This window comes from Neovison vison, chromosome 2 (genome assembly GCF_020171115.1).
Source record: "Neovison vison isolate M4711 chromosome 2, ASM_NN_V1, whole genome shotgun sequence".
Classification (NCBI taxonomy): domain Eukaryota; kingdom Metazoa; phylum Chordata; class Mammalia; order Carnivora; family Mustelidae; genus Neogale; species Neogale vison.
Genome location: NC_058092.1, coordinates 231,142,737 through 231,160,921, shown reverse-complemented (window position 1 = coordinate 231,160,921; position 18,185 = coordinate 231,142,737). Strand labels below are relative to the sequence as shown.

Genomic DNA, 18,185 nt, shown 5'->3' with positions numbered 1-18,185 from the left:
AGTAAGGAAAGGTCTAGAATGGGCATGGTGTCTCCAGTCACCTCTAAGGCTTCTACATGGGCCTTCCCGGGCAGTCTCCCAGCGAGGCTAAGAAAACCGTCTTCACCCCAGGGGGAAGCAACGGCCCTGGAGGGAGGCCACCACTGAAAGAGCCCACCTCTGCACCACGAAACATGGTTCACGGGGTCACTGACCACCTGCTTGCCCCGACAACCACTGTGTCCGTCCTCTGCCTCGGGGTCCTTACATGCACCAGCGCACTCCACCTGCACACAGCAGCCTGGTTTCCCAACGGAAAGGAGTCAAGAGGCCCGGGTTCCTACCCCAGAGCCCCCCCTGTGCTGCGAGACGGAGGGCCAGGTCTGGAAGCCGCACATCTGACTGGGGAAGCAGGAGATGCCATCTGACATGCAGGGATGCTGTAAGCATCGGTAAGGACGCTTGGCTGAGTCAGAGATGACACCCCAAAGAACCCAGCCCAGGCCTGGCCTCAGGGGACACTTCCAAGGGAGCTGCCATTTAGTGATGCGACATTTACCTCTGTCCCTCATCGTCCAGTTCTGTGCTCTAGGAACACGGCCACTGGACGGCAGCCGCACGTTGCCATCCCCGGACCAGAGAAGGTCAGAAAGGGAAGGAGGACCTCGGAGGGCTGGAAGTCTGCCCTCCTCACGTTACGGGTAAGACAAAACCAGGCTCCGACAAGCTGCACCCTGACCCAGTCCAGCCCAGACAAAGGGCAGACACAGGCAAACACCCAGCATCCCCCCACCATCCTCCTGTCCCATGGGGCACAACCATGCTGGCTGGACCCAAGGTGAGGCTGGTTGTTCCCAACAACGTGGGTTTCCAGGGGAGCAAATCATGTCTTTATTCATAGCCAAGGATCTAGTCTATTAGTTCATGCGGCTCTTTCAGCACCTTTAGCAATACCCCGGATGCTTTACAGAAGAGAACCAAACAACAGATATGCTCCGAGCCCTTTCCTCCCAGCGGTTCTTGGAAAGAACCTTTCTTCCCCTCTAGCCACCTCTGGAAGCGGGCACACCTGTCTGCGCTCACGCCTCTGCTGTGCCCCATACTGTCTGCAGGATGGACGAGCAGACTTTTCTAACAAGGGCCACGAATCAGATGGCTCTTTGCACAGCCCAAGCCCGGGGCGGGGCGGGGGGTACTTTGAGCAGTCACGGTCACAGTCCTGGTCCCAACAGTAAGAGTCCTGATTGTGGAAGCCACGGATATTTAGCTTCAGTGGAGTTTTCCAAGAAGGAAAAGCACAAAGTCCCTGTTCAAAGACTCCCACTGACGTAATCAAGGTTCTGTGGGGGCTATGACTCGTGGTGATTACCAGCCCCAACCCCTTCCAGGTGGGGGTTTCCTCCTAATCCCCTGCAATGCTCATTTCATTCTGAAGTTGCCCTCTAAGAAAGAGGTGGGAGCTGCACGTCTGTTTATTTTTAAGAGTGGAAACTGCTCTTTGCTTTGTTGAAACGCAAGTCAGGCAGGAGGAACAAGGACAGGCCACAGACAAGAACAGAAGCAGCAAACCATCCCCAGACTCTGTCAGGTTATGTGGCTGGAAATCCCAGAAGTGGCACATGGGCTCACACAATGGCCCTTCCCTGTTCACTCCTTGGTGCAGGAGAATGGGCCATACGCTGTGATGCACCATCATTTTCTTCTCAGTTCTTTCCCAGAGCAGCTCACGTATCTGTGGGCATAAACTTGTACACACAAAAAAAAGGATGGTTGATTTCCAATCACGTGTTTGATCTAGGGATGACGATCTATTTGTCATTCCCTTTCCATTAAACCTAAGGGTGATTTTTTGGTAGTATTATAAGAAATGAATTTTTATATGCTTCATAAAAAAGAAAAAATGGGAATGTTAAAACCCTCTCAGCAGACCTTCTGGTTCCTCCTCTACCTTAAAATCAAATAAATTGCAACAATTCCTCTCTCAGGGCCCAGCCCCTAGACTAGCCATGCAGAATCAGATACTACTAGCTGAGCTATCAGAGATGGGAGAATATAAAAACAGCATTTGTCAGACACCAGCAAAGATACCTGCCCTCCCCCCAAAAGGGTCCTAACCCTTTCCCTCAGGATTGGGGAGCCTATCTGGTTAGGAGGGGCGCCTGGGTGGCTTAGTTGTTAAGCATCACCCTTCAGCTCAGGTCATGATCCCAGGGTCCTGGGATAGAGCCCCACATCAGGCTCCCTGCTCGGCAGGAAGCCTGCTTCTCCCTCTCCCACTCCCCCTGCTTATGTTCCTTCTCTCGCTGTGTCTCTCTGAAAATAAATGAAGAGCATCTAAAAAAAAAAAAAAAAAAAAGGAATCAGCTTCCAAGTGTCTACCCTTTCTAAAGTAACAGCCTATCTGAACCTAGGACAGGCAGAAAGAATTCTGCCCACTTCTTTGTAAAACGTCAAAATATCATTTGACTTTCCAGTTCACCAGGCTTCTGGCCAGGGCAAGAGTATGAATGGAGGCCCACCCTACACTTGTTCCTCGTCCTCCCTCCCCAGCTCCATCCCTTACCTGGGGGGGCCTTGAGCACAGGTGTGTGGACACCCCACCTCAGTTCCTCCTTGGCTGAGAGGTATAAACATGGGCACAGTCAGCCCTGGGAAGATGGGCCATGAGAAAGGGTGTCCAGAGTGTCCAGAAGGTGGTTTAGGAGGAGATGGGCCCTATAGCCTCACCACAGAGAGAAGACCGTGGCTGGAGGAAAGCCAGAGTGGGGTCCACTAGAACACACAGCCCAATGCAGGAAGGTGGTCCAGGTCTAAGAATGGTACCGCCTGGCTCCCTGACCAGTCTGCTGGGCCAGTTCTGGCCGTCCCTGTCTCCTTCCAGGTCTCGTGTTAAACTTTCACACTGGAGGTGTAGCTGGAGGATACAGGCACAAAACTCTGGCCGGTTGGGGGCTGGGGAACGAGATCTGTCCCATCCCCTGGCACCTCCAGCAATCACAACTGAAAGGTATGGAAAGATCCACGTTTTAAGTCTCACTAGGGGAGAAAGGAGGCAGGAAAGTGATATGAAATCAGGTAACTTGAGGTTAACGAGGAATAAACGAACCATTCATGCATGGGTTTGGCTATCTATGGCTTTCTCTTCTTTCCCATTTACTACGTATCTCCGTTCCCAAGCCCAGGGGGGCTATGGTCTTTCATAAAAATGCAGATTCATGTGGGCTGTCAAGCACCAGTGTTCTTATGGGAGCCAAGGGCCACATATTAGAATCCAAGATAGAATCCCAAATAAAAACCTCCCAGACCCACTTGTCCCCTTAAGCCCCATTCTGGATGCCAAGTAAACGGTACCCAGAGCTAAAGAAGGCGTTTCCCACAGGTCCCCCCCAAACACCTTCAAAGCAGACAGAATAACCCGCGGTATCTGCTCACTCTTAGTTTTCACTCACAAAACGAGCTCCGAGCAGGGAGGGGGCCCTCCTCCAGCTGCCCTAGCCCAGGACTGCTCCCAGGCTTCCCCGAGGGGAGCACCTGACCTTGGTTACCTGGTTCTTCCGGGGGGGGCTGCGCGCTGACCTCAGGTTCTGGAGTGACTTCGGGGGGCGGTGGGGGAGGGGCTGGTGGAGCTTTGACAGGAGTCGTCGACTCGGGGGTCTCAAATGCTTCTTCAGAGTCAGAACTCCTGATGGAGAGAGGAGGAGAGAAACGGGGTTAAGGCAGGCATCTGGGCCAAGTCGGCTCTGAGGGGCCAGGGGCCCCTGCTGCTGAGGCCACGTGGCCCTTGGATCCCTGCCTGGGACCCCTAGAACCGGGCTGGTTGCCCGATTAAGCTATTTGAGGACAGATGTGAGGAAAGTCATTTCCCAGCATGATTCCCAAGACTGAATCTCATTATCACCCGCTTTGTTCCCAAATGACATATGCTTTGAACTTAGCCCTATGAGCAATACGTATTTCTGGCCTCAGTGACAAAAACAAACAGGGGAATCTTTTGATCAACTCTGGCACCCAGTCGGTCAAACAGACAGTCGCAGAAACACAGTTCTTGGCCATGGTTCCAACACATCATAGGGTCCCCACTCCGTGAAACCAAATCGCGTTCGGCCTTTCCACACCCATCGTTCTCTCCTGCCACCCTTCCTTCCCAGAGCTTCTCGGAGCTTATTGTAGACGTAGTCACCTCCTAGTTGTGTTAATTATCTTTCTCATCTCCTGAGCTTCAAGGCCATGAGAGCAGCAGGCCTTACTTATTACAGCACCTCTGAGCCTATGCCAGGAGGCAGTGAATACACATCTGTTGAATGAATGAGTGAATGAATGAATGAATGCCAGCTGGCAAGCCAGCTCTCTGGAGGATGTGCCGGACCAAGACACAAACACAGCCTGCTGATCTCCATGATACGATAACAACCATTGCCACTCTACCTGAAGGTCTGATCTCAAGGAAAATTCTTCATCCAGAGAACTGGACCAAAATTTCACCCACAGGACACCCACCCCACCCAGAAATAAGGGGGAGGCTCTTCAACCAACGAAAGCCGTGTTCTGGGCTCTGGAAAACCCAGAGCGAACAGCCCTTCTCCAGCACCCTGCTTCTACAGGGGGTTCAATTTTAAGCCAGAAAGAATGAAACTTCCCTAAATCATGGAGCCAGGCCTGCGTCCTCGGGCCATGGGGCAACTCCTCCCTTGCTCAAATGCCCAGTAGGGCATGGTCCTGGACCAACCCCACTCAAGGCTGCCAGAGGGGCATCCCCTGGGCTGAGTCCCTACTCAAGCCATCATACAGAGACTAAAATGCCACTCGCTCATTTGCAACAAGCAAGGTCATTAGCAAGAGAGCAGATACTCAGGGCCGCGGCTGGCACACGTGACCCAACTGGCAAATCTGGGTGAAGACGCGTAATCAGAGGTGGACGAGCCAGGAGAGCACGGAGCACGGAACGCTCTCGCTGCTGGGCTCCCACAAGGTCAAAGCACTCATGACCTCTGCACAGGGCAGCCTCTTCTACAGACTGTCTGCCAGCTGGGAGAGAGAAGCAGGAAGCCAGCCAATCCCTCCACCGTCAGCCAGCACAGGAAAAAACAGCCATTTGGGGAGTTTTCCTTCAGAAAAATGTACACACTGATGTTTTTACGACTTGTTAGTGACTCATTTTACCAGTGCCAAAGACCCCATCCCGAAGGATCCTAGCTCCTGCAACCCACCGCAAAACCCTCCCAGGGCCCAAAGAGATGAACAGAAACACCCAAGAAGCTTTTGATGGGCTCCGGGGAGCTGAAACTTGCACACTATCAAATTTCATGAGGAAAGACTCAACCACCACACACAGGACGTGTGTTTTACAAACACACGTTAATATCAAAGGCCTTAGCTTTTGTCCAGGGAAAGTGAAGATACGTGCTTGGACAACAATAGATCAAGGTACCTGAGTTTTGCAAGATCCGTTCACTGGCATGAAAAACACGAGGAGGTTACACAATGGAGTAGCAAAGAGAACCAAGAGTTTGGATCACCCTGGTGGGCCCCGGCTGTCACCCTGGCCCCAGCACAGCTTGCATCAGGGGCAACACTGACAAGACGCACAGAGCCAACTTGCCTCTTTCCAGAGCTTCCTTGAAGGGCCATCAGACTGGCTTCTCCACTGCTGGTCACCGCTGTCCACATCCACTGGGCCCACTCCACCAGGGGCCACATCCGCCAGGAGGCAAAAGCCATCTCTGCCAAAGGTTAGCCTCTGTCCCCTAAAGTCCCACCCTGATTCTCTGGCCGTATCTCTGGGATCTAAATCTGTCCAAGATGTCAGCAAGGAGTTTTCCGCACTGCCGGCCACGGACACCGCAGGCTTCCCCAGCGTGCAGCCGGGACACGGAGTGAGAGGCTGTGTGCTCCTCCCGTGGCTTCTGTAGCCCTGGGCCCTGGCGATGCACAGCCTTAGAGCACAAAGGACCCCTACTCTTTCCCTCAGCATGCGCAAGCGACAGGGAGAGCCGGATGCTCTTGGGTCCGAGCTGCTGAATTCCAATGAGGTCTCCCAGGCTGCAGCTGCCCGGCCCGTGCACCTGCTCGGAAGGGACTGCCATTCACCACTGCCCTGTTGGGAGGGAGACGGCCCATCAAGCCCCTTTGTGGCTCCTTGCCTGTTGACCATGAACCGTTTCTGCATCAAAACAGCACGGGGGACCGTGGACCACGAGAATGGCACTCACTTCCGGTGATGCCTGTGTTGTGTTCACATTTCCGCTCTCTCTCCCAGGAGCAGAGAGCAAGTTAATTAGAGGAGGCGGATGGCAGCTTTTTTAATTAGCTCTTTTCCCCCTGTTCGGTTTCCCAGAGGGCTCAGAAACATTTCCGAGAGCAGGGATTTCTGCAGTCCACCCACAAAGAGCTTGTACATAAAAATAAAGCAGCACTTTGGAGGCCCAAGGCGGAAAAGCAGCTCCCCGTTGGCTGTTTGATTTTTTTTTTTTCCCCCTACTAGAAAAAAACCAAAGTACAATAAATGATTCTGTTATGGCTCCACACACTTTCCAAATGAAAGAAAAGGAAATTAATTTGCTGCAAAAATGCATCAGAAAGAACGTGCCACTCCAGTCTGCTAAAACATCGCTAAATTAGAGGGAAATGCATTCACCAGGATAGACGAGTGCTATGTTATTAGATAAGCAAATATGCAAATGCATGCAAATAAAATGAGACATATGTCTTTCCCTCATGTCAAAAGCTAGCTCATAATGACCATGCATGAAATATGGTCCCAGCATGAAAAGCTTTATAATGTTATCATATGCCCAACTTTCTGTTACGAGTCAGGCACTGGGCGAGGCCCATTTGCACATTTCTCTCTAGTCTTCAAAACCAGGCCACCTGCTAGAGAGCAGGCCCACTTTACAGATGGCATCACTAAGGCTTAGGGAAGCAAATTACTTGGCCATCTAGTTAGCAAGCAATGGCAGATGGGCTCAAATCTAGAACTGTATGCCTATAAGATCTGTGCCCTTTTCACTGTCTGGGTGGTTTCCAAACATTCTCAACAGCACAACTCTTCTTCCAAATGCATCCCCTGGGCGGAGCAAAGCAGTATTTCATTTATTTTATAAGCTCAATTTGTAATAGATTCTTATGATAAAGTCTATCACTGGGAATAATAAAGCTGTCTTGACAAACTTGAAAACCTGACACCAGGGGTCAGGGATGCCAACTGCAGCATCAGACCTGCTAACCGCTCCCGGGCTGGCAGTCCTGACACAGACGGTGACTGACTGCAAACAGCACCTGTTTTTTCACGGCTTGTCCTATGAACACAGGATCTTCTTGAATAAGGCAGACAGGGCCGAGTAGCTACCTAGCGGTACAAAACCAAATTCATCCATCCCCACAAGGCCATATGCTGATGGTATCCAACCCCACGCAGTGTAGTGTGCACGGACGGCAAGGAAAGACAGAAACGTGTAACCCCAAGGACAGAGAGACTGGGCTAGCCACCAAAACCAAACCCGCCAAGCTCCCAGCTGTATGTTAGCAAAGTTTTAAGAGTATTTTTTCAAATACTTTTTCAGATTTCAGAGAATCTCTAGATAGTTCTGAGCTCCCGCTGAGCACACAATGAAGAAATCAGTCCCTCCACAGATGACGCACCGTATTAAAACAGAGCACTATGTGGAAACTGTCCCCAAAGTGAGCCAGCTGGCAAAATGTAGAACTCCCTAGGGCCCGCTGCCCTATCTTTTTGCTTAACTTTCAGTATTTTCAGGTTTTCCTTCTATGAACTATAACAACAAACAGTGTAAGATCAACACCAACAAAAGAATACATTAATGTAATATAAGTTAGCATAATAAATGATAAAAGTTAGTGTGATTTTATTATACACAAAAGTATGTGTGAATGTATCCATGTATAAATAAAATATGATTATCTCTTTTTTTCAAGATTTTATTTATTTATTTGACAGAAAGATACACAGTGAGAGAGGGAACACAAGCAGGGGGAGTGGGAAAGGGGGAAGCAGGCTCCCTGCTGAGCAGGGAGCACAATGCGGGGCTCGATCCCAAGACCCTGGGATCATGACCTGAGCCGAAGGCAGACGCTTAACAACTGAGCCACCCGGGAGACCCTCTTTTTCTTTTTAAGTTTATTTACAATCCTTACACCCAACGTGGGTTTCAACATGGGGTTCAAACTCACAACCTCCCTATCAAGAGTCACAGGCTCTACAGACTGAGTCAGCCACGTGCCCCCAAACCTGGGTATCTCTTCCTAAAGAGACGCTATAAACATAGTTTTTCAGCTTATCATTAAACAGTTACATTTTGCTCAAGTTTTATGGGAAGTAATTCAAGGGCTCAGGAAAAGAAATCTCAGACATTGTAGAATGAATCTTCCAACTCTGAAGATGGAAGAAAATGTCCTATTCCGACACGCTTACCACGTCCTTTTAAACAGGAAAGGAAACTGAGGCCAGGAGAGCTGCGGGGACTTCCCAAGGTAACCAGCCCATTTTGGCAGAGCTTCAGGTTGGCCTTCCAGGGAACCAGCCTGCTTTCATTAAACGCTGCCTGCACATAAGAAGGCAACCCCCACCTCCTAGCCGCAGTGCCCCGCCCCCTGAAAATCTAAAGTTACCTGTACCTACGTGCTATCTGATTACCAAGAAAGAGTTCATTCTTCTTTTTTCTTTAAGGATTTTATCTATTTATTTTAGAGCAAGGGAGAAAGAGAGAAAGAGAGAGAGAGAGAGAGAAAGAGAGAGAGAGCAGGAGCTGGGGGAGGGGTAGAGGAGAAGGGAGAGGGATGACTCTGTGCTGGGCGTGGAGCCCCATGTGGGGCCTGATCCCACAATCCCCAGATCATGACCTGAGCTGAAACCAAGAGTTGGACATTCAACTGCCTGAGGCACCCAGACATAAGAAATAGATCCTTCTAGAGCATGGCTAAAGGGAAGTTACTATGTAGAAAGTTGTCTATTTCTATAGCAATTTCTCAGGATTCTAGTGAAAGGGAGCCTGGGGACTGAGGTTTTGCAACCACCTGCCCACCAAGAGTGAAAGACCACAGGCAGGCCCCCAGGAGACCCACTTTCCGTGACATATGCCCCACTCCCGAGCAAGAGTACAGGCGTCCCTCTGGCCTCCCTCTCTTTGAGACCAAACCCAGAGAGATGTCATAGTGCTGGCCCAGAGCCCGCTGTCGAGAGGAGGCTCAGATCCTCCAGGCCAAGAGAACGCCTGTCATTGCTGAAGAGAGGGAGACCTTCCAGAAACAAAACAGAGCTCTCAGCAGATGAGACCAGCTCCTTCCTCTCCGCATGTAAGGATCTGATGGGTTTGTACGTGAGAGGGTATTTTTGAAACTGCTTTGCATTAAATTCGATTCATCAAAATATTCTCCTCAAGACAGCCCTGACAAGAAATGCTGTCTCTGTCGTCACATGTGCACGGACTCCTGCGCGCGCACCCACACATGCTCCCCTCCTGCCCCAAACATCCTGACCAGATGGGCACCGTTTTCGGGCTGACCGAAGAGAGTCCGTCACTGTCCTGTGCCCGTCGTGCGGACAGAAAAGGAATCCGCTCTGCAGGATCCCTCCTCAAAATTCAGGTCAAGGGGGAACATTATTTCAACACGACCAAGAGCTAAGACCCTTCTTGGGCTGTGAGGTGACTGAGGAGACCACGGTCAGGTGCCGTCTTCCACGAACACAGAGCTAGTTCTGGCGAGCCAGGTCGCTAGAGTTTTCCAGGCTGAAATTCCCGCCAGCTACGTCGCTCCCTATACCTGGGTGAACACGGGCCAGTCACTTGACCACCTGGGCCCTTGTACGGTTTGTCCAACCTAAGTGGGAAAAATAACTGTAAGGATCATCCTTTCCCCGTATTACTGCAGCTCTGATTCTGCCCTTGGCCTCCAGCCCTTAGAAATTGAGGGAACTTCCTAGCAAGCGAAGTCTTCCTTTTTATTTCATCACAGCTACCGATCTGGGCATGAAGGAGAATCTGGAGCCTACACACTATGTGGGATGTCTGTCCTGCCAGGCAAAGGGACTCTCAGGGTCACACTGACCTTGACTTCACCCTTCCCTCCAAGTGCACACCACCCACACACCCCAGGTTCAGGGGAGGGTTTCCAGAATGGAGGAGGCTTTGGTGCGGGTTGCAACGTGTGTACACATGTGCCCAGCGAAACATCCCTACACACTTTGTTTCGAAATTGACTTCTCTGCAGCAATACCAGGCACTTAGCAGAGCAGACGCTCCAAGGGCCGGGTGCCTTTGTGCAGGCCACATCGGATGCTGGCTCCTGCTTCTACCTGTTTGTAACTGGATCCTGGAGAAATGCCAGAATGCCAATCAAGTCTCAGGAGAAAGAAAGAAAGAAAGAAAGAAAGAGGAAGGCCTCGACTGCCCTTTAATGCCCTTGCCTTCCGCAACGATATTGCCAAAATCTTATCTTTGTAGCTGAACTCCTTGCTTGGGTAACTTAAGCTGGAATCTTTAAACTCAGATTCTTAAAAACTCAACTGGAAAAAAGATATTTATAGACACTAGCAAGAAAAGATGGGACACACAGAACTGAGAAAGACCTAAGAAGGAGCTTCCAACAGACTGTCGTTAAGGGTCCTTCTCTTTTCTCTAGAGAGAACCCCAGAGCACTGTGCCCGGTCAGACGGCTAACACGCAGACTCCCACGCAGCGAAGACAGCACCAGCAGATAGGGAGACACAGAAATGTCTCTGTTCAACCACGTGTGCTGAAGACCCTGCGCCTTCCTCAATGAAAAGCTCTTCTGGTCTTGTCTGAAAACACCCTTATCCTCCTTTTATATGCTGTTCTAATGGGTTTGTGTTACGGACTGTGTGTGTGTGTGTGTGTGTGTGTATGTGTGTGTGTGTGTGTGTGTCTGTGTGTGTGTGTGTGTGTGTGTTCCCCACATTCGCACTGAAATCTCACTCTCAATGTGATGGACGTGATTCGAAGCTGCTCGGGCCCCATGAAGGGTATGAGCGCCCCTTAAAAAACAAGCCCCAGGGAAGAGCCTTGCCCCTCTGCCACATGAGGACACAGGGAGAACACGACCACCTATGACCAAGGAATCAGGTCCGCACCAGACACCCAATCTGCTAGTGCCTGGACCGTGGATTCCCCAGCCTCCAGAACTGCACGGAATAAATGTCTGTTGTTGAAGCCGCCCCGTCTACGGCACTTTTGTCATCCTAGCCTCCGCAGACCAAGACAGTCTCCTACCTCATTTCTGAAACCAAAACAAATCAGAAGGAGCAGGGAAGACAGACACGTAGACAGCATCCATGAAGCCTGAGTGATCTGTGAGACAGAAGGGCCATCACAGAGGATGCAGGAACTCGGAAAGAACAGTAATGCCTGCTGAACCCCTAGGGTGTCCCCAGCGCCCCGCAGGTACCAGAGGCCCCCCTCCCCCAGCACCCACATGGCCGACGCGGGCGTGGTGGGTTCACGTGTATAGTCAGGATAGCTCCAAGTTGAGTAATAAGCAGGAAAAAACAGCAAATTAAGGAATTACATAGAGTGCAAGCTTATCTGAGACACAACAATTAGATATATATGCAAATATACATGAACAGCCATGCATATTTACATAACACACGCATATCTGTGTGGAGACAGAAATAGACATACACACAGACACATGTGTGTATATGTGTACATATACACATGTGTGGTTTCTGTAATCTGAAAGATTATCCGAGCACAGCGCACGCTGGCACGGTACAGGATGCTGGCCTGAAGGGGGCAGAGCCCAGCCACAATGCTGGGGACGCCAGTGGCCTTCCCAGATCTGCTCAGTGTGATCTCCCAAAGCCCACGGGTCCAGGATGCAAGGAATGGAGCTTGGCTGGGTCTGATTTGCTGGATTATGTCCAAGGCGACATGGTGTAAGGGAAGGAGCTGACCAGGAGTTTGGGGAAAGGGCAACAGCCAGAACCTAGCCTTCCTCTGCGCACAGCCTAGGACAGACCTGCCCCTTCAGGTGCTCCCGCAGCCGGCAGGAAGCACCCATCCTGCTTCGCGAGCTCACCCTGCACATGGCACAAGCATCGCTCTGATTTCGGGGTGCCTTCCCGGGCACTGCCTGGGTTCCAGGATGGGGGCCTCAAGCAGGGACCGCGCACCTCAACCCATGTCACAGTTTGTTCCTCAGTTCCCTCACCTGTCCTCCCTCTGGCCCTCAAACAGGCAAGGATGTGGACATCATGCCACAGTTTCAGTCGGGCTGGTCACCTGTTCCGAGCTGGGCACCGGGGCAACCACGTCGGACACCCCAGCTGCCTGCTCTCAGGAAGCTCCAGTCCTCCTGGGGCCTGAGGGTGACAATCCAGAGCCGAGGGGTCCAGTGGCTCGCCGAGGGGCCCAGAGCCCTGCAGGGGCAGAACGGAGACGAAGCACAGGTCTTGTGCTCCCTGTCCCAAACCAGTGGGTCTCCGCTACGTCCCAGGGGCTCCTGCGCATTGGCAGGCTGGAGGGTGTGAATCGGTCTCTACCACGTTTGGGCGCCAACGGTTTCCAGGGCATCCCCAGCTCCAGGGCGATGGACCAAACAACAGGATTTCCGCATCTGGATCCGTGACCGCCCCATGGGGACAGCCGGCCAGGCCAGCCAGTCTCCCCTGCCCTCTGCCCCTCAGCCTCACCTTAACCCGTTCCCTCATTCAACCACCACTTGGGTCCCCAAGGGGCCCCAGCTCTGCCCTCCCGACTATAACCTCTGGAGGTTCCTGGAACCTACCCCAGGTGACGGGGGAGGCTGTAGGCTAACCACACCCCTAGAGTTAGCCAAGTGCCTTCTGCAGGAGGGTCAGGTCAGCCGCTGATCCTGTTACCCTCACTGATTCGCATCTTGGACAAAGAGAGAGATCAACACGGGGTCAAAGGAGACTCAAGTGCTAAGCTCAGAGCAGATGCCGTCCGCTCAGTAGAGCAAGGGCGGTCTGGCCTTAGCCTTCTGGGCCCCCAAGTTCTTTATGTCCAAAGCACCTTCACCAAAGTGTCTGTCTGTCCGTCTCCATGTCTATCTCTGTGCGCCTCTGTCTGAGGCTCTGAATTGGGTTCGGTTTCTCTCTGTCCTAGAGCGTGGCTCAGTACTTGTCTCCCTCTCCTCCGCCCTCCCTTGCTCCTGTGTGAGTGTGAGTGTGAGTGTGAATATGTGTGTGTGCGTGCACGTGCCCTCCCACCCCTGCCGGGCATCTGCATCCCCTACCACTACCCCCCCACACTGATCTTTGGTCAAAAGGGGGAAAAGCACATTTGGAGGCTGTCCCGCTAACCTGAATTCTGCCCTTTCTACCAATAATTAAAGCTCATGTGTTTTGACTTTATAATTCATTACTTATAATTCTGCCTTTAGAGTGGTCCTTCAAAGCCTTGCAAATTATTATTAATAATAGCAACGGAGAAAGGATTTGAGGGCTCTTACTGCATGGGACGTTATCCGCCCCATACTCACTCCTTCCTAATGTTCAGTGCACACTCATTACTGACTCACGCTGACGCCATCGCTTTTAACATACAGAGCTGACCCATGAACCACACAGGGGTTGGGGCACCAACGCCCCACGAGCTGTCAGAATCCAAGTATAACTTTTGACTCTCCAAAAACTTGACTAGTAGTAGCCTACTGTTGATGCAGAGCCTTCCTGGTAACATAAAGAGTTGATCATCACATATTTTCCATGTTACATGTATTTTATACTGTATTTGCACAAGAAGGTAAGCCAGAGACAAGAAAGTATTGAGAAAATCGTAAGGAAGAGAAAGTATATTGATAGTACTGAACAGCTGCCAAAAAACCCATACAAAAGTGGAGTCGCGTCGCACAAACCTGTGGGGTTTGAGGGTCAAGGGTACATACCTTACAGGTAGATTTCACCCACTTTGCTAAAACCTCAGCGGCCCAGAAAGCATCGTGAGCTCCCTGCGCCATCCAAGCAGCTGTGACTACAGATGAGAGCATCACACCCTCCCGCTCAGACGGCTGACCTTGATCGAGACCCTGAAGCTTCGCTAACTGAAAGAAGTGAACCCAGAGTGGGTTTAGTTGTTTTATTTCATTTATCTGCACATCAGTAATTCTCCCGACATTGCCCAGAGGTGACACTCGGCCAATACCTCCCCCAGCAGCTCCTCGTGAAGCACCAAGACAAACTTCAGAAAAGTTCCTTCCCAGCTGTGCTAATAAGAAAATGGCAATGTGGGATGCACTGGGTGTCTCAACCACGACCATGACGTTGCACCCAGAAACATAAATGGAACAAACCTGGACGTGAGCTAGAATACTTTAGTAAAAAGTCTGGCATTTAGAAAATTGTAAAAGCTCATTTTTCTACCAGTGTCTGCAAATAGGCTTTTGTGCGATAAAGGAGCTGCGCTTAAATCTGTCCCTTTCCTTCCAATTTCTTTACAGGACCAAAAAGAAAAGAAGGACTTGTAAACAGCCTGACTGTTGCAGAGAATAAGTATTGTTCAACGCCTTGAAAACGCGCATTTCCTGAAGGCACTGACTGCTTCAGAATATTTCCACCCCATTCTCTCATACATAATGCAGCAGCATCACGCAGTCTTTGACCCACTTATTAAAAAAATTCTGAACAGAGGGGCGCCTGGGTGGCGCCGCTGGTTAATCATCAGACTCTTTGATTTTTAGCTCAGGTCAGGATCTCAGGGTCCTGGGATAGAGCCCCCCATTGGGCTCCCCCCACCTCGGGCTCCCTCCCTGCTCAGTGCGGAGCCTGCTTGGGATTCTCTCTCTTTCCTTCTTCCTCTGCTCCTCCCCACTCCTCGAAATAAATAAATAAATAAAATCTTAAAAAAAAAAATTCGGAATAGATAATATCTGAATGAAATCATGTTCTTCATGTATACTATCGTAACGACCTGATTCGGATAATTTCGTAGAAGGAAACCAGCACAATATTCACAAAATATAAACAGGAGTGCTTTCAGACCTGGCTCCAAAATTCGTGTTCCTCCACCAGGGAGGGGAGCGATTTCGGACAGGTTCCTAACACACCTTACCTGGGCCCTTTTCCTCCTCCGTGCGGGGGCACTGCCACCGATGGCATGAGGTCGTTCTGAGAAGGGAGTCTGCACTCAGATCGTGCCGGGCACACAGAAGGCATCTACTCTCTCCAGTCCTTACCATCTCAGAATTCTACAGCCCGGAGTACCAAATCCTTCACCTGAACCTAATCAGAGAAACCCAGAGCCAAGTCCATTGTCCCTGCTTGTAGTCAGGGGACAGCTATACCAATGATAGGTGAATTTCCAGAGCAATGAGAAAAGAATGTGATTTTCTTGCTCTTCCCACACACCTTCCGCTCCCCTCCCCAGGTCTCTCTCACACACACACACACACACACACACACACAGCCTGGTAAAACGGCTGTGGGCGAGGAATTGTAAAATCAAGCAATAAATCCACTCGAATATTTACTGAATTAATTCACAGCCAGTCTGACAGAAATTGTAATCAGCAAAGGAGAAGGAGTGTTCTGGGTTCTGGGGTGCACTGGGGAGTTTTTCTCTCTCTTGCATTCCTTGAAAGGAAGACAGACATGAAGACAGACATGATGAGGGAAGGAGGAGCCAGTCATCCCAGGGCTGGGGAAAGAAGGTTCCAGGCAGAGAGAACCACAAGATGAAGAGTCCTGAGGTGGGAAGGGGCTCACCAGTTGCAAAGGGCAGGCTGAGTTATGGGCCCCCCAAACGCTGGGGAAGAGAAGAGAAGAGGGCCAGGAGGAGAAAGTCTGCCCTGAGGAGCTGGAGAGCCTGAGGAGGGCTTCACATGGGGAAGAACTTCCCCTACATCTGGTCTTCAAGGCCACCATGACTGCTCTGACAAAGGCAGCAAGGCAGCAGTGGGGGAGGGAGACAGCACATCACATCGGAGGGGAGACAGGAGTCCAGAGACAGAAGGTGGGGCCCTGCACTAGACAAGCAAGGGGGAAGGACAGAAGGAGAAACAGCTGCAAAGTTGAGTAGTCAGACTTGAGACTCCCATGGAAGGTTAAGGAAAAAGCTGAGATCCCAAGCGTGCTTTCAAAAAGTTTTGGTTAAGATGAGCATTTCCTTCTTCTGTCACTGTAACTGATACTAGAAAGAAGATAGCTTTTCTTAGGGTGCCTGGGTGGCTCAGTCAGTTAATTGTCCGCCATCGGCTCAGGTCATGATCTCAGAGTCCCAGGATGGAGCCCCCACATGGGCCTCCCTGCTCAGCGGGGCGCCCCTCGGTACCCCCCACCCCCGCCGCCCCGCTTGTGCACTCGCTGGCTTCAGCTCTCTCTTTCTCAAATAAATAAATAAAATCTTGGAAAAAAATAAAGAAAAAAAAAAAGAAAGAAGACAGTTTTTCTTGACTTCAAGGGACCCTGAATCATCTCTTAACAGCAGTCGATTTAATAACAAAAGTATCAAAGCCGTAATCAGTGGTTTGACTATGACAGGGCTGAGAAGCAACCTCAGATTTCAATTACATGGAACAAAGCTCCAATGCAAGATACGATTTCCCACAGCAAAGGGGCAAACTGTCCCAAGGTTAAGGGTTTTGTGACAATAACCCAATTGAGTTAAAATAGACTCTCAGAGCTGACCTCGGTGCCACCATACTACTCAGTTGGATGATAAAAGGAACAGAGTAAGGTATAAATCTGACAACGGCCACCACCTGACAATTATTTCCAGTCCTCATGCCTTCAAGCCCTCCGACTTACCAACAAGCCCCAGCCCTCCCCCTTATTTTTAGGACAAGGGCAGCCCTTTGTGCTTTGTCTTCTCAAATCTCTTGCATCAAAGGCTCCAAGTTTTCCATTATCTCAAGGGTCCTACTATTTTAAAAGTCATGCTTCTGGTTTCAGCTGGAATCTTAATGAAAGTTGAAGCAAATAATTAGGGGCTTATCTCTTCTTTATTTGTCACAGGACATGCCGACGGGCCAAGCATTAGAAGTAAGAAAAAGAAAAAATCACGGATTTTGGCTCGCACAAGCGGAAGGAGGTGATAGCGCACATGCTCTGGTATGAATGGAGAATCTGACACATGTTGCCCAAAATTAAGACGGGAAAGCTCTGACTCTTGACAATTCCATACTGCACTTCCTTCCAAAGCCAACACCAGAGAGGTTCATTTGCTTGGCTCAGGAGGTCAAGGCCAACAAAGGACTGAACGGATTGGCCCGTTCAACATCAGACATGATGATGGAAATCCATCAACCAAACCATCATTCCCGGGTGGCCACCATTCCCTGGGTGGCTCAGCCAGTTAGGCGTCTGCCTTCAGCCCAGGTCACGATCTCAGACTCCAGGGATGGAGCATCAGACTCCCTGTTTAGGGGGAGCCTGCTTCTCCCTCTGCCCATCCCCCCGTTTGTGCTCATGCTCTCTCTCAAATAAATAAGATCTTTAAAAAAAATAATAAATCATCCCAGAGCCGCTAAACAAGTAAATACAAAACCTACAACGAAGACCTCAGTGATGGAAAACTAGCATCACTGAGAGAACCACCAGAGAACACGCAGAAATACTCTGATACAGGAGAAGAACCAGACACTCCCCTCTGTGCTATTTCAAGACGGAGGCCCCGCAAATCCTCGCTTTCCCCCCTGGACACCACTTTCGCCCCAGGATGTGGGAGCAATGCCTCCGAAAGAAAGAGAAAGAGAAAGAGGAGGGGAGAGCCAGCGTCACACACAGCAAGGGACAGACACTTGGTGCTCGAGCAGGTAACGGGGGCTCGTCTGCGGGGCAACCAGAGGTGAGCCGGACCTTCCCCTCCCCGTGCATCAAATGCTTTCCAGCTCTTTCCAGGTCCCACACAAGAGAAAACGCCCGCTGCTTACTGACACGTACGCCTGGGGTGAACTCCAGGCTTGGGTGCCTCTCAAAGCCTGAGATGCTGCTCCTTCATCTCCTGGGAGAATTCCAAGTGCCCAGCCAGGGTCTGGCGCTCCAGCAGGACCCTGGTGCCTGGATAGCCCCACCTCCACTCCAACCCCCAAATCCCTTCCTCCTGCTACAGAGTAATGCCATCGGCTTCCTCGCAGCTGCCAGGCCTGGGCCTTATCCCCTCCCCGTTGCGTTGTCCTTCCTGCTTCAAAAACCTCACCTGGGAGCCTCCCTTCCTTTTATCGCTTCCAAAAGGCCCCCTGCACAGGCCCCTCGCCCTGCTAGAGCTGCTTCT

The 18,185-nt window shown here is 50.9% G+C and overlaps 1 protein-coding gene across 4 annotated transcripts in view; it reads right to left on the bottom strand.

Annotated features, from left to right (window-relative positions):
- The window catches only part of TACC2 (transforming acidic coiled-coil containing protein 2), a 187,420-nt gene that overhangs the window by 41,667 nt on the left and 127,568 nt on the right, over nt 1–18,185 (bottom strand). For all 4 annotated transcript variants that reach the window (XM_044240661.1, XM_044240658.1, XM_044240659.1 and 1 more), the window contains one exon: nt 3,525–3,661. In XM_044240661.1, the coding sequence (XP_044096596.1) occupies nt 3,525–3,661 (137 nt within the window). The remainder of the gene's footprint in view (nt 1–3,524; nt 3,662–18,185) is intronic.